Source organism: Crocodylus siamensis, chromosome 2, assembly GCF_052110815.1.
Source record: "Crocodylus siamensis isolate JL-2025a chromosome 2, ASM5211081v1, whole genome shotgun sequence".
Classification (NCBI taxonomy): Eukaryota; Metazoa; Chordata; order Crocodylia; family Crocodylidae; genus Crocodylus; species Crocodylus siamensis.
Window position 1 is genome coordinate 244,010,106 of NC_143396.1, and position 26,763 is coordinate 244,036,868.

At 41.2% G+C, this 26,763-nt stretch overlaps 1 protein-coding gene across 4 annotated transcripts in view; it reads right to left on the bottom strand.

Annotated features, from left to right (window-relative positions):
- The window catches only part of PRKD1 (protein kinase D1), a 277,704-nt gene that overhangs the window by 16,704 nt on the left and 234,237 nt on the right, over nt 1-26,763 (bottom strand). For 3 of the 4 annotated variants that reach the window (XM_090033538.1, XM_090033536.1, XM_090033537.1), the window contains 9 exons: nt 24,448-24,571; nt 23,160-23,237; nt 22,481-22,760; nt 16,400-16,452; nt 14,095-14,167; nt 11,635-11,741; nt 9,970-10,131; nt 8,306-8,404; nt 5,652-5,919 (listed from right to left, as the gene is read on the bottom strand). In XM_090033538.1, coding sequence (XP_089889664.1) covers nt 5,652-5,919; nt 8,306-8,404; nt 9,970-10,131; nt 11,635-11,741; nt 14,095-14,167; nt 16,400-16,452; nt 22,481-22,760; nt 23,160-23,237; nt 24,448-24,571 — 1,244 coding nt within the window. Of the gene's footprint in view, nt 1-4,622; nt 4,685-5,651; nt 5,920-8,305; nt 8,405-9,969; nt 10,132-11,634; nt 11,742-14,094; nt 14,168-16,399; nt 16,453-22,480; nt 22,761-23,159; nt 23,238-24,447; nt 24,572-26,763 lie in introns of all 4 variants that reach the window. The other variant, XR_016440336.1, reaches the window with a different exon arrangement.

The following is a 26,763-nucleotide window of genomic DNA, read 5'->3' on the forward strand; positions in this document are numbered from 1 at the left end:
GAGCTCTTCTGGCTCCCAGTGAAGATATGAATTTTAGACATTTTTTGGATACTTGGGAAGCATGTACTTTGTGGTCTCTAAGTTAGATTAGTAGCTGTGTGACCTGTTGTCAAAATGGATAACAGCTGTTTTAAAAGAAGGTCCAATGACATTACAACATAAAAAATGGTTTTAGTCCTTCTACACTAAACTTACTTTTTATCTACTTCAGTTTTCATTCATTTGGGATCATGTTGCATACAAAATCAATGCTACAATGCTGGGTTTGTGGAGACAGTGCAAAATGTTTGTTTCAAAAGTCATAAAGTTACAGGCAAGTTCATACAGATATTTGTATTAATTTTATATTTTCCAAATAATTAACTTGATTTAACCTGACAGTAAATCTTTACTTTCAGCTGGATCACTACCCTAACTGATCTCTAATCAGTGTTCTTTCTTACAGGCATACCATATCTTAAAGGCTACAGACAAAAGTTACACACAAACTGGTATAAGTGATTGGAAACTGGTTCAAATCTGCAACACAACAGAAGTTCAGTGTACAAAAACTGCTTTGAAAATGGCCAAAACACATTTAAGATGAACCTGGATGGAATGTAGTAAAATTAGCTAATTGGTTTATTGAACTTTTTTGTCCCAGATCCCTTCCAGATTCAAGTTAACTCACAGTCCCCCAGCATCCCAGGATGCTTTTCACCTCCCCCACATATACCCCTCACAAGGTGGGTGTGCTACTCTTGGTGCAAACTGTCTGCTGTAGTCAAGCAGGGAGGCATGCTCTAGCTGCCTCCCACACCCCAAGCTTCTGGCCTGGGCCACTGCAGGCATGGGGCTGCATTTCTGATATCAAAAGTGAATATCTGTTTACTTTCTTATTGGTTCAATCTACACAGCTTAGACTAACCTAAGAAGATTGAATTGATTCAAATTGTGCTTTTTGAGTGTCTATACTTAGCCAAAGAGAGCTTTTACCATGAAAGCATGGCATTGTTTTATTTCAATCTACTAAATACATACTAAATCTTCAAGATACTGCATTTCTGACTCATGAATCCTGTTGCAGCTTTATGTCCTGCAGTTAACACATTACCTCCCTTACAGTTTTGAGTAATTATTGCTCTTAATTCTTATCTCCAATATTTTGCAGGTAAATCTTATAATAAAATGCAGATAAATCTTATCTTCAGAGTGGATGAACTGTCACCCTCTTAAAGTATATGTAGATGTCTCCATCCATTTTATTATTATTTTAAGGTGACAGTTGTATGTAGCAGAATGTCATCTCTGTTTGCCATCTTCTTTTGGAAATAGTACATAATAAGATGTAGAATAAGATGCTATTCAATTTGGAAGAAGTGCATGTACAAAATTAATAGTAGCCATTTTTATAAAGTAAAACTACAGTGGGGTAGGTCAGAAGTGTTCAGCCCCAAGCCTGTGGGCCAAATGCAGCTGATTTTTGGGTTCTAGCTTTGGGACTGGAAGCCTGTTCAAGGCTCTGGTCAGATACTACTATATTTAGATCATAGTAAGCATTTTCTGACTGCACAGAAAACTTTCTACATCATATCAATTCTTGTTATGATTTAAATATAAAACAGTCTTTAGAACATACCAGACTAGAATTGGTCCCAACCAGAAAGTATGAAAATGTATTGAAAATTACTAAAGTTCACAAGATAGACTTTAGATAGGATTTTTTTAAAGAGATACTGCCAGGTGAGAAATATACACCTGCGGTAAAATCAGATTTTCCTGTCTCAAAATTCAGGGCTACTCAGATGTGGGTTTTGGTTCAGCTCATCTCCCCTACTTATTAGGCTTGTGGGAATAGGCAACTATTGGATTCAGATTCAGATGATTCAATTCAGAGATTCAAATCACTTTTCCAATTCGGATTTGGCCAAATCAATTTGGAAAAGATTCAGCCATAGGGTATAATGGGGAATCAATGAAATATCTATACCTTTGTTGGTTTTACATTGATTTACATGAAACTTGCAGGACTGGTAGCCTCTGCTGAGGGCATGAAGCCTGCCATGTTTCAAGGAAATAGGTGCAGGGGTTTCTGGGAAACTGCATCTCAAACTGCTGACAAGCAAAACTCATGACATAGGTGACACTGTGTGTGTGTGTGTGTGTGTTAAGGCACAGGGGGGGTGAAAACTGCAAGTCTGCTGGTCCCTGCTGCAGTCACAAAGCCTGCCGGCTGTAAAGAAGATAGGTACAGGGACAGTCTGGGTTCTGGTGACCTGCACCTCTGGCCGCAGGCAGGCAAAACTCATGACATGGGTGCTTGTGGGACTGTGCGTGTGTTCAGGTGCACCCTTCCTGGCGCTGGGCTTCCAAGGCATATGTAGCAGCGCACCTGCATCCTTGCACCTGTCTCCTTGAAACTTTGCAGGCTTTGTGGCCTGAGCAAGAGCTACCAGCCCTGCAGTTTTTACCCCACCATGGCTTAACACACACATGTGATACGAGTTTTGCTTGTCAGCAGCTTGAGGTGCAGTTTCCCATAAACCCCTGCACTTATCACCTTTGAACTTGGCAGGCTTCATGCCCTCAGAAGGGGCTACCAACCCTGCAAGTTGCATTCAAATCAGCCCTAAACCAACAAAGTTATATATATTTCATTGATTCCCCATTATACCCTATGGCTTTCGAAATTTTTCAAATTTTTTTCGAATCAATTCGGAAAGCCTAAAGCTTCCCGCGATTTGATTTGGATTTGTAGATTCAGCCTCTAAATTGTCCATATCATCTCTGAATCTGAATCATGATCTGAAGCTTTGCACAGCCCTACTATTATTAAGAAATCAAACATTGAAAGAAACCCAAAATAGCCACAAAAAGAAGGATTTTAAGAAATATATCTTAAAAGATTAAATTTAAAACAATGGTCCCCACCCCCCCCACACACACATAAGATGCTCAAATTCTGCTTTTGGAGCAAAATAACAAGTTATCCTAATTAAGACTGTGTGTCTAGAGAGGACAAAGATAACACCCCAGCAGGTGGCTTTTCAATAGGTGCTTCTCCAGAATCTTAATATATGAATTTAGAAATTGATCTTCTGTCTGTGACTGTATGGGCCTGTGGGAAACAATTTCCTGTTGCCTTTTTGTGTTGACTGCTATCTCCTTATCTCTCTAATACCAGATAAAGTATTGTGGACAACACTTGTATTCAATTACAATATATAATATCAAAAGTTGTGGGAGATTGTGGCAGGTTTCTGTATTTATTTTTCTAGAGTAGCAGCAATTTTCAAGTAGTTTTTCAATTGATCTCATCAAACTTTATGATGTTATTGTAATACTGATACAGACAGTAAATACACTTAAATAGCGTCTTTCACTTGAGTGTTTCAGGGTTCTATATAAACTATTAATTATGTATAAAGGCACTCCTGTATTATAAACATTTTAAACATACAAGCCAAAGCAATGACTTGTCTTACAACTCAGAGACCAAGTCAGCAATAAAAACAAAGTCCTGATTTAAAGTACTTTTCTAACCTGTATAAGAACACTTTCCAGAATAATGACAATTTTACTTATTTCATTCTATTGTATATTATAAATTATAGATAAATTTGTATGCAATTATTTCTGTTGGCTTTTTTGCTCTGACAAATTAAGGAAGCTTGAAAAAAAGCTAAATATTTCATAGTTGGTAGGGTCAGAAGGGACCTAAGCAGATCATCAAGTCTGACCCCTTCCACGGGCAGGAAAGGATGCTAGGATCAAACGACCCTGGCTAGGTGTCTATCTAGCCTCCTTTTGAAGACCCCCCAGGATAGGAATGAGCACCACTTTCCTTTGGAAGTTGGTTCCAGCTCCTAGCCGCCCTGACTGTGAAGTAGTGCGTCGTGAAAGCTAGCCTGAATCTACTTTCAGTCAACTTATGGCCACTATTCCTTGTTACTCCCAGTAGTGGTAGGGGGAACAGGGATTCCCTCATTGGTCAGTTTATAGATGGCCACCAGATCCCCTCTCAGCCTCCTCTTGTGGAGGCTGAACAGGTTCAGGTCCTGTAGCCTCCCCTTGTAGGGCCTGCCTTGCTGCCCCCTGAACATGCAAGTGGCCCTCCTCTGGACCCTCTTGATGCTGGCCACATTCCTCCTGAAGCGCGGTGCCAAGAACTGGACACAATCCTCCAGCTGCGGCCTGACCAGTGTCGCATAGAGGGGGAGGATCACCTCCTTGGACCTGCTTGAGATGCATCTGTGGATGCATGACAAGGTGTGGTTAGCCTTCTTGACCATGTCCCCACATTGTCGGCACATGTTCATCTTGGAGTCAGTAATGACTCCAAGATCCTTTTCTGCCTCTGTGCTGATGAGAAGGGTCATAGAAAAGATGGAAAATGAAACTTGACTATATGCAAAAACGTTGTGATAAAAGTTTGCTAGTTTTCAGTCTGGCCTGTTTGCTAGATATAATTTAAGGACTTCACTAAGCTAGTCACTTCCATAACCAGACTGATCACCCTCTGAGACATTCAAAGATATTCATGTTGATTCTTTTACATATATTGGTATTCTTTGAAACTGCTAACCAGTGCTGTTGCTCTTCAGACACATGGTTACTTGCTAAACCAACTCTCTCTTTCCTACCTCCACTTCCCCCGCCACACATCTTCTTCCTCTCCCTCTTCTGTTCTTTTCACACACATGTCCTGAATAAAACAACAGCAAAAAGACAGTTTAAATGTGCACTTTTGCTACCTCCAAAGGAAGGCAGGACACAGAGGAGATCTGTCTCTGCAACCTATTTATGTTTCACAGTTGCCAAGTTAAAATGGTTGTAAATACATGGGTGAAAGAAGAGGTAAAGGACAGCATCTGGGGGACACGGCAGCCTTTGATCAATTCCTAGGAAAAGCCCACAGCAATCTCCAGTTCTAGGCAGAAAGCAGAATCCAGGCCTGGTTACAGTGGCAGCTGGCCCTTGGAGCGGATTCTAGTTGGAATGTACTGTACCCAGTTAAAAGAGAATGGCTTGTAATGGAAACAGAAGTTAAGGAAAGAGGTCACTATAATGCAGCAAAAAGTGGACACTGGACATGGCATGGGATTAAGATATGTGGGAAGCATTGATTGACACCCTGAGAATGGAAAACAACCTAACCAATACTAGTAAATAACAATGAAACACTTGTAAAGGTCTATGTACTTTTTACAGAATAGCAAAGCTGAGAAATGTGATCACTAAACCAAGTTCTGTATTCAGTTATGTTTGGAGTCAATGTGGTGAACATTTCTATTGCTAACATTAGTACTATGCACAGTAATTATGGATATCTCTGAACTATAGCCTTTTCAGGGCATTCTTGTAGTGTATAAAGGGAATTTTGCTCTACATGTTACCTTGTTATTAACTTTCCCCTGCAGAGATGGTCAAATATTCATGATTTTCTTGTTACCTGTTGTCAGCTGAGAACACAAAATTTTACTGTAATTTAAACAATGGATCCAGTGGTAGAAAGGAATATTTGGTAATAAATGGATTAACACACTTGTGGTGACATTTTGATTTGTAATTTTAAAACCATTTTTATCACTTGTCATGTAGAGAAAAACACAATATAAGGCACTACAGTTATACTTCATTAGTTGGGAGATAAGACAAAAATCAGATGTTACCTTCATGAGAAATTTCCTTCCAGGGATTAGGTGGATACATGAAAGCAGCATTCTGGATTTGGTCGTGGATGTCTTCATCTTCATTAAATGGAAATGTACCACTTAAGCTCACATAAATTATGACACCGACAGACCACATATCCAGAGACCTATTATAGCCTTTGTTTCTCAGCACTTCTGGAGCTAGGTAGGCTGGGGTGCCTACAACTGACCGTCTAAATGACTTCTCTCCAATGATTCGGGCAAAGCCAAAGTCACAAAGTTTAACCTGTTTGGAATAAAGTGATACAATAAAATAGAAAGATCCTTTTATTGTATTTTTTCCTTCTGTCTGTTCAAATATTTTTGTTATGATACAGGGGGAGGTATATCATTACTCTTTCTACCTGTCCACGGAAACTTATTTGACGTGACAAGCCTACACTTGCACTTTAAACAGGGCATAATCCCACATTAGACTAGATCTCTAGGCTATGGCACTCACTGTTCACCAACTGTGTTTTTGGTTGATTTGACTGGGCCTGGTCCTTGCTTCTCAAGGAATTGTGACCCTGGTAAACATGGTAACACCAGTCAGCTTGCTCAAAACAAAGTACTATTCATCCATTCATAGGAATTTAGCAACACAGAGAAAAGAGTTAAAATAATGAACTGCTAAATTCCTGCTGTCTTAGCCACCTGACAGATACCTAAATCTAGCATAAGTAGAGCTGTTTAACCCTCCCAGCCTATTCTTCTGGGCTAGGGATAGACATTCAAAAAGCCAAAGCCTGAATTGATTCAATCTTTGCAGGTTAGTCTAACTTGCCAAGGTTGAACCAGTTTGCAACTGTGCAGACATCCCCTCTGGACTGAAGAAATACAGGCACATGCTTGCAGTGGCTCAGGCTAGAAGCTGAGGGGTGCTAGAGTGAACCCTTCCTTCCCTTCCACAGTGCTGAGATGACGGGGGCATGGCCAGGCCCTGGCAGGATGCTCTGATTAGGGAGGGGTGTAAACCCCCATCCTGGCCTGGACCATCTCAGGCTTTTCTCCACTTGCTGCTCAAAGGGCAGAAGTGTTGCTTAGTCCCTAGCTACCACCCTGAGGCAAGATGATGCTGAGATTTTCAATCTCTTCCTCCCCACTTCTTCATACTGTCTGCAAAACTGACAGGGCTGCAACCCAGCAAGGGACTGATAAAACCAGCAGGGGGCTGATAACACAGTGTTTATTAGCCCACATTAACAAAACAAAAGTGTCTCTCATTAGTTCAAGCTCTTTTTAAATGATTTTTTTCCAAGGAAGGAAGGAGGGACATTATCAGCCAACCTGTTGATAACTCCAAAAAGCCCTAAGTGGACACTGTTCTGTCTGCCTGTCCCAGTGAAACTGGACACACCCACACACGTCTCACTATTAGCTAGCATACCACATGCCTGGGGTTTGTGCTGTGGAAGATAGGATGGAGGGAGGAGGGGATCCCTGCTTGAGCAGTGAGTGGCATGTGGCAGGGGGAAGCCAGGCAGACCCTGCTGTGCCTGTAATATGCTCCAAAGGTCTGGCTAGGGAGGAGAGGGGTGGGGCTAGTCTGTTCTCTGAAGCAGACAGCCCAGCCCAGGACTGCAAAATATTTGGGATGCTGGGGGACTCTGGTTTAACTTAAACCAGGAAGGGGTCCAGGACAGACCTCCCACAGCACTAGTTTGACCCAAATCAGTTAAGTGTGATACTACATTCAACCAGGTTTATCATAAACCAGTTTCAGCCATTTTGAACCTGGTTTATGTGCACTGAACTTGTGTTCTGTTATAGGTTTAAACCACATCACTTAAACTGGTTTATGTGTAATGTCTGTCCTAGCCCTGGAGAATACTTATACCCAGCTACTCTGCAGTCCCCCACATCTCCCTACCTTGTCACAGGCTCAGCTCTTAATTGCTTGTTTAAACCTCCAGATTGTAACATTTAAAGTGGCCTCACTCTTTCTTCTTCACAACCTACACTGCCAAGATTCCCAATTCCACATATGTAGAAGTAATTATGACCTCCATTTCCTGCACGAATAGTGGCAAGCAGAGACTTGGATCCTGTACATACTATTTAGCCAGCAATAGTAACCACCCAACCCAGGTAAACAGACATGAAAATATGAGAGACATTCCATATTCTTCACAGTCATAGACCTAATTATAGACCTTTTTGAAGATAGGGTGGCTTACTGTGGCTTCCAAAGATTACTGTGGCTGTGTTGGCAACTGTACAAGTAGCATTGTTAAAACTCTTTATGTGCACATAAAACATCTAACTTGTATTGCAATTATGGGCAAATTAGCTGCCCACTTGTGTGTGTGTATATATATATATATATATATATATATGTGCACTTGTATGTTTGACTTTTGAAAATATGATCCTATAGTGTTGGAGAAATTAGGTTAGTTTTCCAATCATGTATGAGTAGATTTTCAAAAGTACCAGTATCAAGTGATTTGTGGTTTCCCTTAAAACGTAAAAGTATTCAAAATTACAAAAGTATGCTTCCTTTAAAAGTATACAGAATCATTACCAACTTTTGAAAATCCTAGTCCATAAAGCTAATCATAGTTAATACTTCCTAATTCAGATGTTTACTGTATGTCAATACGTATGTGAAGAATAGATTTTCTACTTGCCTGTGGGAAAGGATCAGCAGATGCCAGTAATACATTTTCTGGTTTGAGGTCACAATGAACAATATTTTTAAAGTGAAGATGCCTCAAAGCAACAAGGATCTATGAAGGAAGAAAAAACAAACAATTTAGTTAGAATACTATACCCTGGGGATTTTATTGGTTTTTTGGTGGGAGGGGGGTTTAATTCTTTTATATTTCTGGCTGCAATATGGATGGCAATAAATAGAGGATCATCAGTTAGTTCCAATTTTTTTTTTCTTTTGAATAAACCTGAAAAGGCAGAGATAAAAACATCTATTTTAATAGGTATGGTAAGTAATAGCCAGATTATCTACAATATTGTAAATATATGTGTCAGAAAATTTCCTAAAAGCATTACAACATGAAATAAGACACCTCCCAACCCAAATAGTTTCCATTCAACATGGATACAAAATTCACAATTTTGCCCAAAATTCATTTCTTTCTTTCTAGCAATCTATTTTTTCATATTCTGAAATTTCGGGACTCCAAAAATATTTCATAAACTGATTTGTAAAATCCCCTTCAGCTTGAAATCTGTGTTCAAAAGTCACAGAAAAACATAGAAACCTTTCTGGAAATTTAAGCTTGTGGAGAGAACATATATGTATTGGAATAAATCTCATATGTATTTCATATGCAAATCCACACTTGATCCACCAATAATACTAGCAACACTTTGCCCCTGCTCTCAGATGCAGTATAATTGGATTTTGTACCCTTAATATTCCCAAACTTTGCATCTGACCAAGAAAGGAGAAGCTGAGGTACAGGAGTGGTAAGGTTGAACAGACAATGGCCAAGATAATTCAACAGTGGAAAACACTCTAATAATGAGCTTTTCCAGTTGTATTATTCCTGTCATTATAATCTCATCCCTTTCTCCGTTCCATAACATTTATTGGGATGTTGTAATTTGAGGCTACCAGCTAGTCAAGTTTACACTAGGATTATGGGTGTAATTAGGGGGAAAACAGCAAGAGTAATGATTAAGGTATTATTGGTTATTGTTGTCATGATGTAGCACATGACACGGCCTACTTTTTATTTGGGTCCCACAACATTCTCAGAGCAACACAAACTCTTATAATCTCTACACTATGACTAATGGGAGGGAAAAAAATAAAATAGGACAACTACATATAAAAACTATGCATTAAAACAGCCTCATCACAAGCAGGCACATAAAAGTAAGCGATGTAAATTAACTTCAACACAATGTGTGACACTTATGTTTATTCCTCCCCTGTCCCCCATGCTTTATGAAAGCAAAATACATTTCAGTTAAATGTGGGAGAATCTAAAAAGATTCTGATTCTATACCTATGTGAATTACCCATAGCATGGAGATCCTCACCAGGCTGCCAGATGTTTCTCTCCACATAGAGTGCCTTTCATCTCTTTTTTGTGTTTTCTTTCTAACTAGGCAGGGAAAGGCCTCCTATCCTGAAGCCATGCACACATACAAATATCTGATTCTCCTTGATGGATGCATGCACCACAAATAGTGCTTATGAAAACATAAATATTATAATTTAGGATTAAAAAATTGGAAGTGTAAGTTATGACTAAGGAAAAAACACAACAAACATCAGTAATACTGGAGACTAAGCATCTTTCTAGGTCTGTAATTGGTTTCTTACCTGAGTAATTAAAAACTTTGTTATTCCCTCTGGCAACCTGCCTTTTTCACTTGACAAGATCATCTCAAGCATGTCTCCATGGAGCTTTTCCATAACAACAAACACTCTTTCCGGTGTCTCAAACATACACTCCAGATTTACAACCCCAGGGTGATGCAGGTTCTATTGAAGATAAATATAGCACTTGAATCAAATGAGTTTTTTCCAGTACTGATTACTGGGCTTTATCACTCTACAGCTGTCAAGTGGGTGCTGAGACCCCAGGCAGACTGGCCATCACTCTAAGCTTATGAGACTAATATAGAGCTTGTTTGGTCTGGGGAACTAGACATAAAAACTTTCAGAAGCTGTTTTCTATGTAGGGTAACAGAAATGGTAGCAATGCCAGGCTGGGTGAATTTAAAATCTGTTCAACAATCATGACATTTTCTTCTTTGTTCATGGGTTAAAATCACAGAGAAAAGTTGTCTTAATACAATACAACAAGAGTTAAAGAAAAATATTTTAAAGCACAATAGATATTGCATAATATTCTGTACTAAACTAAAACTATACAAGTAAACAGACATACCCTAGGCATATTTTCAAGGCCTACTATTTTTCTTCACTCAAATATAAAAACTTTAAACCCAGGTTTTTCCACCATTAGGATTTAATTGCTGCCCTCTAAAATACAGATTACTTTCTCTAGTAGCCTGACAGAATGCATGATGTCTAAGACCATTTTCTGGTACTGTAAAGTCAATCAAGAACAGGGCTCCCTTGCTGTGGGCTCTGAACACATATTACATAGTATTCCTGTGAAAAGGTTTGCACTTGCTCATTTTAATGATAATGTAATGGTCTACCAAAAGGAGTACACACAGTGTCCTCTGGGCTATGTAATGTGTAGACCAATGTTACAACAGCCTTATTTGTTCTAAGAAAGGCTACCTCAGTAAAGAAGTCTGAAACTAAAAAACAAAAGCAAAGCAACAAAATTTCTAGTTTTGTTCCTGGAAGTTGGGAAGATTTCACTGATGACAGTGTGTGCCAGAAAGGACAAGAAAACAGACCTTACGACGACAGGCTGAGAGCTATGGGGCCCTTTAGCCTGGAAAAGCGCAGGCTCAGGGGTGATCTGATGGCCACCTATAAGTTTATCAGGGGTGACCACCAGGATCTGGGGGAACGTTTGTTCACCAGAGTGCCCCAAGGGATGACAAGGGCAAACGGTCATAAACTATTGTGAGACCCTTCAAGTCTATGAAATCTATGAAATCTTCAGTTTTTTAAATGCAAGCATCATTTACTCATTTAAGGTCCTTATACACGATAGCCAAATTCCTGGATGAAAGTTCTATTAAAAACTGTTAAACAGAATGGCTAGAGATGTTTTTTTGGCATCTCTAAACCAATAATAGTTGATGTCAGGGAGGGTAATGTATAGGGGAAAGGTCACTCTACATATATCCAGTTCAATGCTCTCCCACCAAAGCATCCATTCTGCCATGGTCAGAGACAGGATGGTGGGCTAGATGGACCATTGATTTGACCTAGTATGGCACTTTTTATGGTTTTGTAATCTTAGGATTGCACTGAACTATTCAAATGTAATTAATGATATTACATTTATATCATTACACTAAGCTAATACATTAGAAGAGGTAATAAGATAAAAAATACCTGTAAAATTGCAACCTCATTACGAAGTTGGCTTTCTTGTTTTGTTGGAAATCTTAGTTTGTCAATTATTTTAATTGCAACATCTCTTCCTGTTTTGCGATGTTTCCCTGCATATTAATAAAAAGTATGCTAGTTAGCATTATTAGAGCTGATAAGCACTGGTTTTTTTTACAACTCACTTTGCTGTACTGTATAACAGTCAACAATTGAGTGTTTTTCAGATCTGGCTTACAATGAGTAGAATTTAATAAGACATTAAGGCCGTGTCCAGAGAAGTGCCATAAACACATCTGCGGCATTACATACCTCATGTTCAGATGTTCTTTATGCTGCAATGGAGCAGTGTGGAGAGTTTTTTTTGACCCTGGATATTCAGGGGTCAAAAAAACCAGCAGAAAAAAAGGTGGAGCAGTGCATGCATGGGCACCACATGCCACTCAAAAGCAGATCCAGGCCACCTGGAGCCAGGCTGCAGCTGCCAGCCAGGCTCTGAGTAGCAGAATCTCCATGGCTGCAGCCCCAGAATGCCCCAAGGATTTCAGGTCAGGCTGGTGGGGCCAGTGCTGGCCCCAACCTCCCCTACCTCCCGCAGGGTAACTTGCCACGCACAAAAGTACGCATGGCACTGGCGTTCTCTGAGGACAAGTAGTGGCAGCACATGGTGTACTGCCGCTCCTTGTCCCAGGGGAACCAAATGTCCACTCCATATCTGGTTGCGGCATAAAGGCTTTTCCTATTATTTATTTATTGACAAATGAGTATTTCATGTTAAATTGCTTATCACTGGCAATCTACTTATATGTACGATACTGACTCAGGACTACGTTCAAGAAAAAGACAACCTGTGGTCAGACCGTAATAATTTATTTAAATGCTTTTCAGAATTGAGTTCACAGTCTACCAAGTAGTGAACATGCTGACCCCAATCCACCAAAGTGTTTAAACATGTTCTTAACTGTAAGTATGTGGGTAGTCCCACTGAAATTGCTTCAAGTTAAATATATGCTTAAAGTACTTTTATTGGCTTGTAGGATCAAGTTCTATCTATTCCCTATGGCTAGGGACAGAAATTACACATAAACTGGTATAAGTGATCCAAAACTACTTCTAATCTGTAACACAACAGAAGTTCAGTGCACATAAGTCACTTTCAAAATGAGTAAAACTGGTTTAAAATAAACCTGGATGGATGCAGTATCAAGACTTAATTGATTTAGGTTAAATCAGTTTACTGAACTTCTGTCCCAGTTCCCCTCCAGATTCAGGTTAACTCACAGTCGCGCAGCATCCCAGGATGCTTTGCATCTCCCTGCAAACCCTCCTCACAGGGTGGGCAGGCTAGCCTTGGGCCAAGCCATCTGCAGAGCAAGGAGGTGTGCTCTACTGCCTGGGCTTCTGTCCTGGGCCACTGGAGGCATGTGGCTGCATTTGTAGAATCAAAAGTGAATGTCTGTTCACTTACTTATTGGTTCAATCTACATAGTTTAGACTAACCTGCCAAAATTGAACTGATTCAGACTCGGGCTTCTTAACTGTCTGTACTTAAGCCGCTGTGATTATAAATATTATGAACATACTTGACTAGAAGTCATTCCAAACTATTTAACATTTTCAGTCAGTACTCACGAGATAAAATCAATAATGCTGAGAGAGTATTTATGTTTTCATAGGGTCATAAACAAATCTGGAAATGCAACTTTATGAAACTGTTTCAGCTCCATTATTATTATCCTATATCACTCTACTTGGTACCCTATATAAGAAAATCCTTTTTTTTTCTTTCTCTCCATCAAATGGCATATAAGGCATTACTAGAATAATCTTTCCAGCTGTGTCTTATTATCTGTTTTCCAGAGGGAAAAATCATAATAAAATTTGTTTGTGGCACAAAATTTATATTTTCTGTTAGTTTGTAAAATATATATATATATATATATTTTTCTCCATCCTGATTAAATTAAAATAATTTCCCATATTATGAAGCTGCAACAGTAGCTGCATATATAATTGTGATTTTATTCTTACAAAGGGAGTTTGCAAAATCAGCACTGCTGAGTTCCATATAAAGTTAAGATCTGAGTGGTATTTCTGTAATAAAAGTCTTTAAAATCTTTTGACCGTGATATTGTTCAGAGACCTAGTCTGGGAACTTCAAGGTCTTACACTGATTAGACCTTGTGAAGAATGGATTTAGGCAAGAAAATACATTGACTATACTCAGGGAAAAAATTCAGTCATATGCTGAATATAAATACAATGATATATTTTCAACCAAAGCTAAATAAAATCTGCTTTAGTTTCACCATACAACATTTATTCATTAAACCACAGCTAATTTTCTATATTTTACAGTTCTGTTTTGAAATCTAAACACACTGAATATTTAAGAAAGGTCATATGTCTTCAACACTTACTCTTTAATAGTAAATATATAACAGATTAAGAAACTATTGTTCCTACCTCCATACACAATTCCAAACTGTCCTGATCCCAACACCTCATCTGGAAAGATTTGGTATACTGTACTAATATCCTGTCGGTATAAATATAATCCATATTAAGTGCTGGGATACAGAAACAAATGTTACTTTAAAATATTCTGCAAATATTCATTTTTATACTTTTACAATAGCATATTTTATGATATTACAGAAATGGAGGGTCTTACACCATTAAGATAGGTTTATTTGGGAAAAAAAAAAAAAGCCCCAAAAACTGATGGTAGAGGGGATCATAGTGACACTTCTGCTTAGACCAGAAGTGTCAAACTCATTTTGACCCCATGGCTGTATCTGAACTGCAGGGCTCCTCATGGGCCAGTCCAGACATAGTGGCAGTGGGAATCACCACGGCCATCGCTTGCCCCTTACCTCCAACACACATTCCCAGTGGGGGTCCATGGCTTGCATTCTGGGGATGAGACCTGTTTTTGTTCATCCTGTCTCCAAATTCCCAGCCCTCCTACAACCCCATGGACAGATGACAGGACTCTGTGAGCCATACATTGACACTCCTGAGTCAAAGTTCTATTCCAAGCCCGGAAGTCCATTGGACTAGTGTCAAAGGTTTTTACTGTATTGTATTTTATAATTTTCTTTTTTCCCTCTTCCCTAGCTCACAAATCACTAAAAATATTTGAATCTGAAACTACTACATTTAATGCTCCAGGCCTTTCAGGTCCTTATAACTTCTTCCCAAACTGAGAAATGTACAAATGGAAAAGGCCTTCCTCAGTGCTAGGGCACTCATTGGAGCTCCTCTCTTATTTATTCCTTTGGCCTAATTGTATCAGGTTTTCATAGGACAGTCAGAAGATATCTCCCACTGGAGTGGCTCTGGGAAGGGTTTGCAGGATTTCCCCCCTCCCCTTCCTAGAGTCAGCCTCAAATTCCTGGCTGAAGCACTTCTCTGCAACTGCAATGGCATAGCTACCTTCTCCACTCTCTGGAAACTGGAGCCTTGCATCTGCAAAGAAGACCCTTCAACCGGGAATTCAGTGCTGGCTCTGAGGGTGGAAAGCCTGTGAGCCCTTCCTGGAACCACTGCAGCACAGGATCCTGGGGCTCATACAGGACAGGGACACTCTGGGAAGGGCTTAGATTTCTGCGCCCGCACTTCTCTCCTCCCCGCCCCAAGCTGGAGCTGAATTCCTGGCTGATCCGCTTCTCTGCAGACAGGGGGCTCCAGTTCCCACGGAGGGGGGCAGCAGTCATGCTCTTGTGGCTACAGAGAAGCAACTTCAGCCAGGAATTTGGTGTTGGCTCCAGGGGAAAAATCCTGTGAGCCCTTCCCAGGGCCACTCCAGTGCGGGATCCTGGGACTCAGATGGGACAGGGGAGGGACACTCTGTGTCTTGCCTGCCAGACTGGGAATGCAGGGTATGCTGTTGGCAGTGCCTCCCCCCGCAGCTTGCAAGTACCTTCCCACCCACTCTGTCCTACATGGGGTAGACCCCCACACCCTCACCCTGGACAAAGCCCAGGGACCCGTACGTTGCCATAAGGGGGCAAGCACACCTCCCTCCTACTAGCTGCCTGCAGAGGAAAGAGGTATGTACCATGAAGCGAATAACGGACGGCCCCTGCTTAGCTGAGCTTGGTTGCCCTTGGTGCAAGCACAAAGCGCCCCCTGCCTTTTGGCCTCAGCCTGTACAAGCATTTGTGTGCCTCCCTCAGATGAAGAGCAAACGTGAGTTCCATTTGCTAATGGTCCAATCTACGCAGTTTAGAGAAACCTGTGTAGATTGGCTCAATTCTGCTTTGGGCTTTTTGACTGTCTGTATTTAGCCCCAATTTTAAAAGGTTCAAAAGAAGTAGCAGATGCAGTGAAGAGTGCATATGCAACCTGTTATTCAGTTCCTTGGAACAGCTCCATGCTCGGAAAGATATGCAGTGCAGAGTTTGTGTTGTCAGGGAAAAGGTATACTTACCAAGAGGTGACATTACTCTCTGTAAGTATTTATTTTGCAGAGCTCCTGCAAACCAGTAGCTGTGCAAGTCAATTTTGCCTGGATTAGGTGCTTAAATAATCATCATGATGCAAGGTTTAGCTAAAATACATGCTAAGCTAAACTACAAAAATGTAATGTTTCTGTTTGAATGAAAAAATACTTTATGTATGATGATTTTATCTCAAAAGTTAATTTGTATATTTGCAAACGTGAAAATGATTGCTAAGAAATCCTTCCAACCACCCATCTTTCTAAAAAAGATCAATGACTTTATAAGCTTTATCATATCATGTCTAGCATTCAGAGAGTACTCACCACATTTTCTTGAACCTGGCAGTTTGACACTGAAATGCTGATGGATATATCCCCTGGGGAAAAATAGTAAAATGCACACTAGATAGCTGTGCTTTTAGTTCAGAAACACAGTAAATGTCTTCTCCTATTATGTTATATTGCTGTACTAATGCCTACATACAATCCTAGAAATGGAATCAATTAGGTTATGCTATTCACCTTCCAGCCAGTACAAAGTTGCATCTAGCCCACATTTACATGACTTGCAAAATTAGTTTCCACATTTTGTGGAAGATGGTTTCAGAGTTTGATAGAGCTCATTATTTAAATGTTTCTTTGAATAACCTCATCCTTTTATCTTGCTTATAACCTCTTTGCCACCTTAAAATGTCATTTTACATCCTTCACCTCAATTGCTAGAGCATACTGTAGCATAAGCATCCATAAGTAGGGTTTTCTCTTAGAGGTGGGTCTCACTTGGCAAGGCTGAGAAAGAGTCTTCTTTGGCATAACTGATAAGGACAGAGCTTTAAACTAGGCTCTTGGGAGAGGAGGTTGGGAGAAAACCATGCATTCTCCTTGCTGAAGATACAGCTAGATAGATAGATAGATATATCTATAACATGAAGGAAACAGGAAATGTGGCTGTGGTGATAATAATAGTACAAATGGAAGCCAGGCAAGTATTCCAGTTGATAAATTGATGGATTTTACCTCCTCAAAGAGGTACATTTGGCATTCCAAGCAGTAAATTAGCCAGCTCCTGTGAAAATGATTATTGGGGAAAAGCAAGAAGACCCTACCTCATCCAAAGGGTTAAGCAGCTCCACACCCTCATTTCCAACCCACCCCATAATAACCCTAAGCTCCACAATATAAGACCAGTTGTTCTCTCGCTAGTCTACAAAGCCCCCAAAACCCCAAAGTAGCTCCACTGTTCCCTTTTCAGATTGCAGTGTCAGGCCGACACCCTCCTAGTCACACCGTTCTGTTCATTGATGCTTATCTTCCTTTTCCCTTGCTTTCATGGTGTATTCTCCTTTCAAGGCTATTTATGAATCCCATCCTGTTGAAGTATCAACAAGGCTATTCACTACTTTCCTTGCTGGAGGCACATTTTGTCTTGTCCTGCACAGGTAGACCTGGGTCCTAAGAAAGACCCTTTTGTCCTTTCTTTCCCCCATGTATAAACTGAAGCACACATTATTACTACATGAACATACATACGTCATAAGTATTACAGTAAAACTAAAACCATGGTCTGTCACAGACCTCCTTGTGTACAAAACTAATAATCCATAGTAAAAAAAGATCAATCTAAACTGCCAACGGTACAGAGAAAAGCTATTAGAATGGTTCTGGGAATGGAGAACTTATATGAGAGGAGACTAGCTTTTAAAATGCATTCACAATGTAAATATCAGGTTGTAAGTTGTAGGTAACATGGGATAACATCCTTGGCTTGGATGAATCTGTTTTAACCCAACTAACTGCCTGCCGCTATAGTGGCAAGGCTTTGGTAGTACACTTACCTCCTTTGTGTTTTATCAGTGCCTATTTCAGGATGTTTATTTTATTTTTATGAGGGGCTCTGTGACCATGCTGTGCAACAAGAGCCAGTGACTAAATGAAGTTAGCAACATGGAGTGATGAGATAACTCCTCCAAGTCCTTTTTTTGGTTTGGGGATGAGTTTTTCATTGTATATATGGGTCTCAGGGCAACTGAAGATGGAGGCCTTTCTTTATCTTATGCTGTGTTAAATGGATTCTTATGCCATCCTTAGTGCAAAGAATCTCAGTACTTTACAACAGCATGTTAAACAGCTTGACTAACCTACAACACATGTAGTTTCTTCTCTGTCATTCTTTTCCTAGAAAGATAATCATGTACAGAATCGGATTTTGGCGTGGTTATTTTGTTATCATCTACATACTACTCATACATACATAGCTACTGCACTTTTAGTTTAGTACTTGTATAATCAAGTACTAAATACATGTGCAGGAACCAGAGTTACTGTGCAGTAGTACCAGTGAACACCTTTTTAGTGATGCTACTGTGCAGTAGTGTATTAGCACTGTTTCTAATGTGATGCGCTACTGCACAGTATTATTAGCTACTGCACAGTTAGTGTCTCATGTAGACACATCCTGTGTGAACAATTGTAGGCTTGTCCTTTAACCAGTGGAAAAGCTCAGAGCACTTTTCCCTCTACCCAAGCAGCAGTTCTGAAATGCTAGAGTTGGGAGCTATATGTAATCCATATGGTGATGACTTCAGAAGTAGAAGCTCTGGTGGGCTCCAACTAGCCTTCCAGATGTTTATGTGATTGGCAGCTGCCAGTGCCCCAATATAAGGTAGAGTTGCAGGGGACTGTGTGCAGCACTTTAGGCCACAAATTGCCTTTTTTGGCTCTCCTGCTTTCCACATCACATAACAGAAGGTGATCTGTAATGATCTCCACAGTTCGCCAAATTATTTACAAGTGGGCTGAACTACTTTGAAGATGAGGGCAGAGGAAACATCAGACTGCCAGACCAAACAGCACCCACAACTACAGCCCAGCCCAGACCAACGAGTGAAGCGAATAAACAGGTAAGAGATAGGGGCCAGGGTAATGCTGGGATTAGGGGGTCAGTACACACATCCACAGGAGGCCTCAAATGCCTCTACACAAATGCTCATAGTATGGGTAACAAGCAGGAGGAACTCACCCTCCTCCTGGCTGACACCAGCCCGGACATAGTGGGGATTACGGAAACGTGGTGGGATGCAACGCATGATTGGGCAGTGAATGTCAAGGGCTATAGGCTGTACAGGAGGGACAGGATAGGAAAGAGAGGTGGGGGAGTGGCACTCTATATTGAGGAGGAATACACATCCTCGTCAATTAGCAAGGAGTCACGGGAGGGGCACTCTGAAGTGCTTTGGGTTAGAGTACAAGGCAGTCAAGGGGAAAGAGACTTAACGGTGGGAGTCTACTACAGACCTCCCAACCAGGGAGAAGAGCTTGACCAGGAATTCTTGGGTCAGCTCACAGAGGTAGTGAAGGCTAAGGATGTGGTAGTCATGGGGGACCTGAACTTCCCGGACATCTGCTGGGAAGAACAGTCAGCCAGGTCTGAACGCTCACGTAGGTTCTTGGCCAGAGTGCAGGACCTCCATCTAACCCAGGAGGTGCACAGCCCCACCAAGGGAGACGCCTTGTTGGACCTAGTGCTGGCCACGGGTAATGACCTGGTGAGGGGGCTGCGGGTGCTCGACCACCTGGGTGACAGCGATCATCGCCTGCTGGAATTCACTATCCAGCGCAAGGTGGCAAAGGCATGCAGTAAAGCAGCGGCCCTATATTTTAGGAGGGCAAACTTCAATGAGCTAAGGAGGATAGTTGGAAAAGCGCTGAGGTCCCGGAGGGGAGGGGAGCCAGGTGTCCAAGGAGAGTGGTCGCTCCTTAAGGAGACGATCCTCCAAGTCCAAAGGAAGGTAATCCCAATGAGGATCAAAGGGAGCAGGAGAGCACACAAGCCTCCATGGCTCACCAAAAGCATCCGGGAATGTCTCCTTGATAAAAAGGAGGCTTACACCCAATGGAAAGAAGGGGTCATCACCAGGGAGGACTATTCTGCAGTTGCTTGGGGATGTAGGGGGGTAGTTAGGAAGGCCAAGGCAGAGATGGAACTGGGACTAGCTTCCCAGATTAAGGACAATAAGAAGTCCTTTTTTAAATACATAGGGGGTAAAAAGAAGGTCCCGGGTAATGTGGGGCCCTTGCAGGACGCATTGGGAAATTTGGTCGTCACACCAGACGGCAAAGCTAACATGTTTAATGATTTCTTTGCCTCTGTCTTCCGAAGTAGGGACCAGAACAGCCACCACCCTGCTGGGCCCCCCTCGGGCTCCGGGGGAGGCACACCTGGGCCACGGGTTAGCGAGGATTTAGTTAGGGAGCTTCTGGAGGGGTTGGACGTATTCAAGTCAGCTGGCCCGGATGATCTCCACCCTAGAGTTCTAAAGGAACTGGCCGAGGTCATTGCAAGTCCCCTGGCACAGCTTTATGAGCACTTGTGGTGCTCTGGTGAGGTACCGGAGGACTGGAAGAGGGCCAACGTGGTTCCCATCTTCAAAAAAGGCAGGAAGGCGGACCCGGGAAACTATAGGCCGGTTAGTCTTACCTCGATCCTAGGCAAACTGTTTGAGAAAATTATGCTGGCACACATCCAGGAGGGGCCAGCAGGGGACTGCATGCTTAGGGCCAACCAACACGGGTTCATCAGTGGCAGGTCCTGTCAGACCAACCTGGTGGCCTTTTACGATCAGATCACCAGATCATTAGATGCGGGGGTAGCAGTGGATAGAGTCTTCCTGGACTTCCGGAAGGCTTTTGACACTGTCTCTCACCCCGTTCTCATTAAGAAACTGGGGGGCTGTGGTGTAGACACCCACACAGTCAAATGGGTCACCAACTGGCTGGAGGGCCGCACCCAGAGGGTGGTAGTGGATGGTCCTTCTCAACCTGGAAGGACGTGGGCAGCGGGGTTCCGCAGGGCTCGGTCCTTGGGCCCGCACTGTTCAACATCTTCATCAGTGATCTGGACAAGGGGGTAAAAAGCATCCTGTTCAAATTTGCTGATGACACTAAGATGTGGGGGGGACGTGGGCACACTGGAAGGATGCAACAGGCTACAATCAGACCTAGACAGGTTACAAGGGTGGGCGGATGAGAATAGGATGGAATTCAACACAGACAAGTGCAAGGTCATGCACCTCGGGAGGAACAACCGGCACCATACCTACAGGCTGGGGTACTCCCCTCTTGTCAGCACGGAGGCAGAAAAGGATCTTGGGGTCATCACTGACTCCAAGATGAACATGGGCCGGCAGCATGGGGAGGCAGTTAGGAAGGCCAACCGCACCTTGGCATGCATCCACAGATGCATCTTGAGCAAGACCAAGGAGGTGATCCTCCCCCTCTATGTGGCACTGGTCAGGCCGCAGTTGGAGTACTGCGTCCAGTTCTGGGCACCACATTTCAAGAGGGATGTCGACAGCATGGAGAGGGTCCAGAGGAGGGCCACTCATATGATCAGGGGACAACAGGGCAGGCCCTGTGAGGAGAGGCTACGGGACCTGAACCTGCTCAGCCTCCAAAAGAGAAGGCTGAGGGGGGATCTCGTGGCCTGTTATAAACTAGTCAGGGGGGATCAGCAGGCATTGGGGGAGTCACTGTTCCCCCGAGCACCACCAGGAGTGACCAGGAATAACGGTCACAAGCTGGCAGAGGGTAGGTTTAGGTTAGATATCAGGAGGCGCTACTTCACGGTCAGGGCGGCTAGGGTCTGGAACCAACTTTCAAGAGAAGTGGTGCAGGCTCCTACCCTGGGGGTGTTTAAGAGGAGGTTAGAGGAACATCTTGCTGGGGTCGTTTGACCCCAGTACTCTTTCCTGCCATGGCAGGGGGTTGGACTAGATGATCTACTCAGGTTCCTTCCGACCCTAGAAACTATGAAACTTTTAACAAATATATTTTTTGTTTGGTTTGGTTTGGTTTTCCCCCCAAATCAAATAAAAACTCTAACTCAGCTCCTATCCAGCTCTCCATTCCCTATTCCTGTCATATAAACTTGCAGCCCCTAAATAATTTCACTTATGGAAAGTACAGAGTAACCTAGAATCAGGATAGTGGTAAAGAAAGGAGTAAAAGATCAGCTGCACAAACAAGATTTTAAGCTGGTTTAGGCACAGACATTTTCCCCTACTTGTTATCTTACATTGGTCTTCCTCCCAAGTGCAAGCAACATATGCAGCCTTCTGGAGTTCAGAGTTTTCCCAGGATTCTGGAAGCCTTAGTCCAGATAAAGTTTGCATTTAATCATGTTAGTAAGAAAAATGATGATGATATTCTATTCTAGCACATGCTCTGAAGTTCCTCGCTGATAACTGTATACACCAAATATTAATATACTTGTGCAATATTAGCCCAAAGTGTTTCCTAAGCCCTGTTAACTTCACTGGGACTATTTATATTAATCCCAGTGGAGTATGTAGTACCTTCTTAAATACGCTGTCTGTATGTAAAATGAAGATAGGTAAGTACACTTACTGTGCAAGCTGGGGCCTGATCCTGCTGGTGCTCCTTTTGGGATGACTGGCATCAGAGCATGTTGTATAGCCATCTCCCACATTCTTGCCACATCCAGGCCAACACCACTGGTGAGGACGCTGTTATTAAGTGGGACACTTGAGCAGTTTTCTAGGTTTTCTCCAACGTAATATATTATATTTGCTGTGGTTATTTCAAAACAATGAGGACTGGCTCCTTGAGGAAGTAAAGTAAAGTTTTTTGCGGGTTCCAGAGACAAAATCTCAGATAATGGAATTTCCTGGCAAGAGAAGATATTAACTTTTGCATGTAGACTATTAAAGTGCCGTAAAATAAAACTGAACTGAGGATACATTTAATTTAAAGTATAATACTAGCTGTTGCTTTTAGTCACCAAAGATGTATTGCCTCTGTGAAGAATGATCAGTTGTATAGTATAAGTATTTTGCTGATCATTGTAAGTTCTGGTCTGTACCTTGGTGGTAACAGGCAAGTTAAACACATATACAAGTTAAATAATGAAAACAAATATAGAATGGTGTATCTAAAAGAAGTACCAGTAGTTTAATACAAGTAAATAGTTATTAACAGATCTATTCACTCGTTTCTAAGCATTGGATTCTGTAAGTCTGGGGAAAACATGGAAAAAACTGCATAAAACAACAGAAGCCATTTTTACCTTGTAATATTTGCTTCCAGTTTCATTTTGAAAGAGTGTTATACATTTGCTATCTAGTCTCCAGTAGTGTCGCTTCCTCTGTAACAAAAAATTATAATAAAAATATTTTCTCAACAGTGTTTAAAGTATGTTAATGAGATATTGTTAATAAAATACATTGTGAAGGATAAATAATTGTGTTACGTGATTTTCAGAAGGATTTTTGTATTTGTTTGAATAAGTGAATAGTTTGGGGTTTCATGCTGTTCTCATGAAAATCTATTCATATTTGGCTGAGGTATGAAAATTAAAAAAAATTCCATTTGCATTCTGTAGGTACAGGCTTTGTACATTTCTTGGTAAGCTGCTGCTCCAGACTTCACAGCAGCTGTCATACTTTAAATGTTATGAGCCTGTAGCTGTACTAGTTTAGCATAACAGCTACAACTTTAATCCTACTTCATCCAGAGTCAAAGTTAGGGCAATTTAGTTCATGTGAGTCACTATGAGCTCATGCAGATGTAACAGTTATAATATAACAGCTGCTGCACTCTGGAGCTGCAGCTCTTCCTCCCCTTTTGAAGTCTCTACAAATGTTTGTTTGTCCATACCCTGTGTTATGCTCAGCAGACTACTCATTGTTCTGTCTGTACTGAGCATGATACCCAGCATCTTCACTTTTATATCCTACAATAAAACTAATGTTCTCATGCTTGATTCAGTAGAAAAATAACTTTCCCTCTCCAAATACATCATGGTTTACAAAAGTCTTAATTCTTCTTTAAAAAATAGTTGAAATCATAGAGAAGTAGGGCTGAAAGGACCTCAAGAAGCCATCTTATGTAGGAAATGTTAGTTTTAGAATATAAATGTGAGGCAAGGATTTTTGTGGGTAATACCTTTTATTGGACCAACTGCACAGTTGGGATAGACTTAGACAAATTTTGGAATGCAATGCATTTTTCTTTGCCAAACATCTTTAATAAATGTTCTGGTAAATGATCTTATTTTCTTAGAATTTCTTTCTAAATGACTTCACATTCACCTGCTTGTGACAGTAAATCTGACATCTTCAGATTTGTTTTGTTCTGTAACTAACCTAACAAGGAGAAATGAGAATTACATGTGGTTTTAGTATGTGGCCCCTTTTATGAAATATTTAAAACTGTAGCATCCAATCCTGAGAGTATCTTTAAAAATCAGTGTTAGTTTTAATGACTCAAGTGTATAAATATTTGCTGAATCATATCCCTTAATACTATATCAACTAGATTTAGTAAGAGATGTCCTTGTTAAGAATCTTTCTTACCAGTGTGTCCTTGCTTGTAAAGTGAACCATCCATCCTTCTTTCATCACTGTGCTACTTTTCCTTTTTGTGTGTTTGACAGACTGTACCACTCTCATTAGCGGAATATTGTTGCTTGCTGAAGGGCTTTAAAACAATCAATACAAACTTTAAAAAAATACACAATTTTAAACAAAACACTTTCAAAGTATGACACAGTTATTTAGTATCCGGTGAAATAGAACTGGGAGAGCAATTGGTTACCTGTCCTGTTGAAAACCTGTTGAAAACTAGAGAGGAGAACAAATAAGATAGTAAACTGGAGGTTATTGAAGACAACTGGGTGTGCGAGACAAAGGTTTAAGTGCTGCTATGCATGAATGAGACCAGGGACTTGAATTGATTGCTCAGCCACTAGGGTTTCTAGCTATTCTTGCAATTACCTTACTCATTCTAATCCATCCGTGAACTGAGGACTCTTGAATGAATCTGCATGATTTGGTAAAAAGATACTGCAAAATGCTAGATAGGCTCTACAAAGCAAATAAATAAAGGTTTTTATCAAAATTTCAGCCCAATGGGAAGGATATTGGTCATTACCAAACTAAGATAGTTGAAGAAGAATTGTTTTGCAATTGTAAGTGCTAGGTGAAAGCTGTGTTATTATAATCACAAGTTACAACACTCTAAGTCTAATTGGAAATATAAAAAGATACTTTTGAGGATAATGTCATCTTTTGATATTCCTATTTCATAGTCCAGTCAGTGGTTATGATTTTCACATGCTGTGTTTCTGTTATTTAACAAAGCCTGGGGTTTCAAGCTGTTGAACAACTGTTTCTGACATTTTCATTAGAAGGGTATGTTTAAATTGAAGTGATACTATACTGAGAGACTGATTCTTGTACATCTGCAGATAAAGCTGACGGCAGAGAAATTTTATGCTAAATCTGGAAGTCCATGTGAAATATCACTTTAAAACTTCTCTTTTGGTCTCTTACTCCCTCTCTTTTATTTTGAAACTCTTTATGTGTTGTACACTCTTACATTCAAAATTAATATTCCTTCACAAAAGAATTTAAATATGTAAGCCACATCCTAGGTGAGTGTCCTGATATCTAGGCTATTTATTACTCTGATATGATTTCTGATTTTTATCAGGTGCCTGAGAAAGCTTTCCTAATAGAAGTTTTGTTGAAACAGGTACAGTAAAAGCTCTGTTATCCAGCATCCCCTGGGAATGGGGGATGCTGGATAACAAAATATGCTGGTTAACTGAGTGGCCCCAGCCGCCGCTTCTCCCGCCACGTCTGGGGTCTCTCCACCCCTCCCGCTGCATCACCGTCCCTCCCGCGGCATCGCTGCCTGTCCTATTTCATAGTCCAGTCAGTGGTTAATTGAGGGCCCCACAGGACAGGGAGGCAGGCCCCGTACAGCCCTGCACAGCCTGTTATGCCCCTAGGCCATGGGGGCTCGGCAGCGCAGGCTGCTTTGTGCAAGTTGGGGCCTGATCCTCCTGGTGCTCCTGGTTCTCCACGGGGGCTTGGAGAAACTGGAAGTGCCGTGGTGGGCACTTCCTGTTTCATTTTATCTTACAAGCTGGCATGCCAGTTAGTAGAGCATGCCGGCTTGTAAAATGCTGGATAGCATAGCTTTGACTGTATATTCCTACAAAAAATCAGTTTCAAGGACTGAACTTTTCTGAGAAAAACTGATCAACTGGAAGTTTAACTGAACTGTTTCATCTACTTAACTACCAGGCTACTACATGATATGGTAATTCTGTGGGAACTTTTAGTGATCAGACTATGCCTATCTTCAACTTTGTTGTTAAAGGAACAATCTGATGGGTTCACTTCTATTCTCAGATTTACTAAATCTGACTGGGAAACTGCAAAACTCAAGTTAAGTATACATAACTTTTCGTCCCTATTGGACAGACATATAGTTACCTCTTAGGGGGTGGGTCTACACGTTCATTAACGTGTCATAGTTACTGCACATTAAATTTAGTACTTGTATAACCAAGTACTACATCAATGCACAGTAACTGGTGATACTGTGCAGTGATGTCTGCACATGGCTTTTCAGTGATGCTAACTAGCACTATTGCACAGTAGCATGCTAGCACATTTTTTGCCATGACTTAGTACTGCGCAGTAGTATTAGGCTACAGTGCAGTTAGTGTCTTGTGTAGATGGGCCCAAGGAGTTAGTTACATCTCGATCTGAACCATAACCACTGCAGTACTATCTTAGGTTAAAAAGAGCTAGGAAAAAATAAACAATAAAAAGTCTGTAACCCATGAAAAAAGGTCATTCTTGTTGTTTTTCAGAACA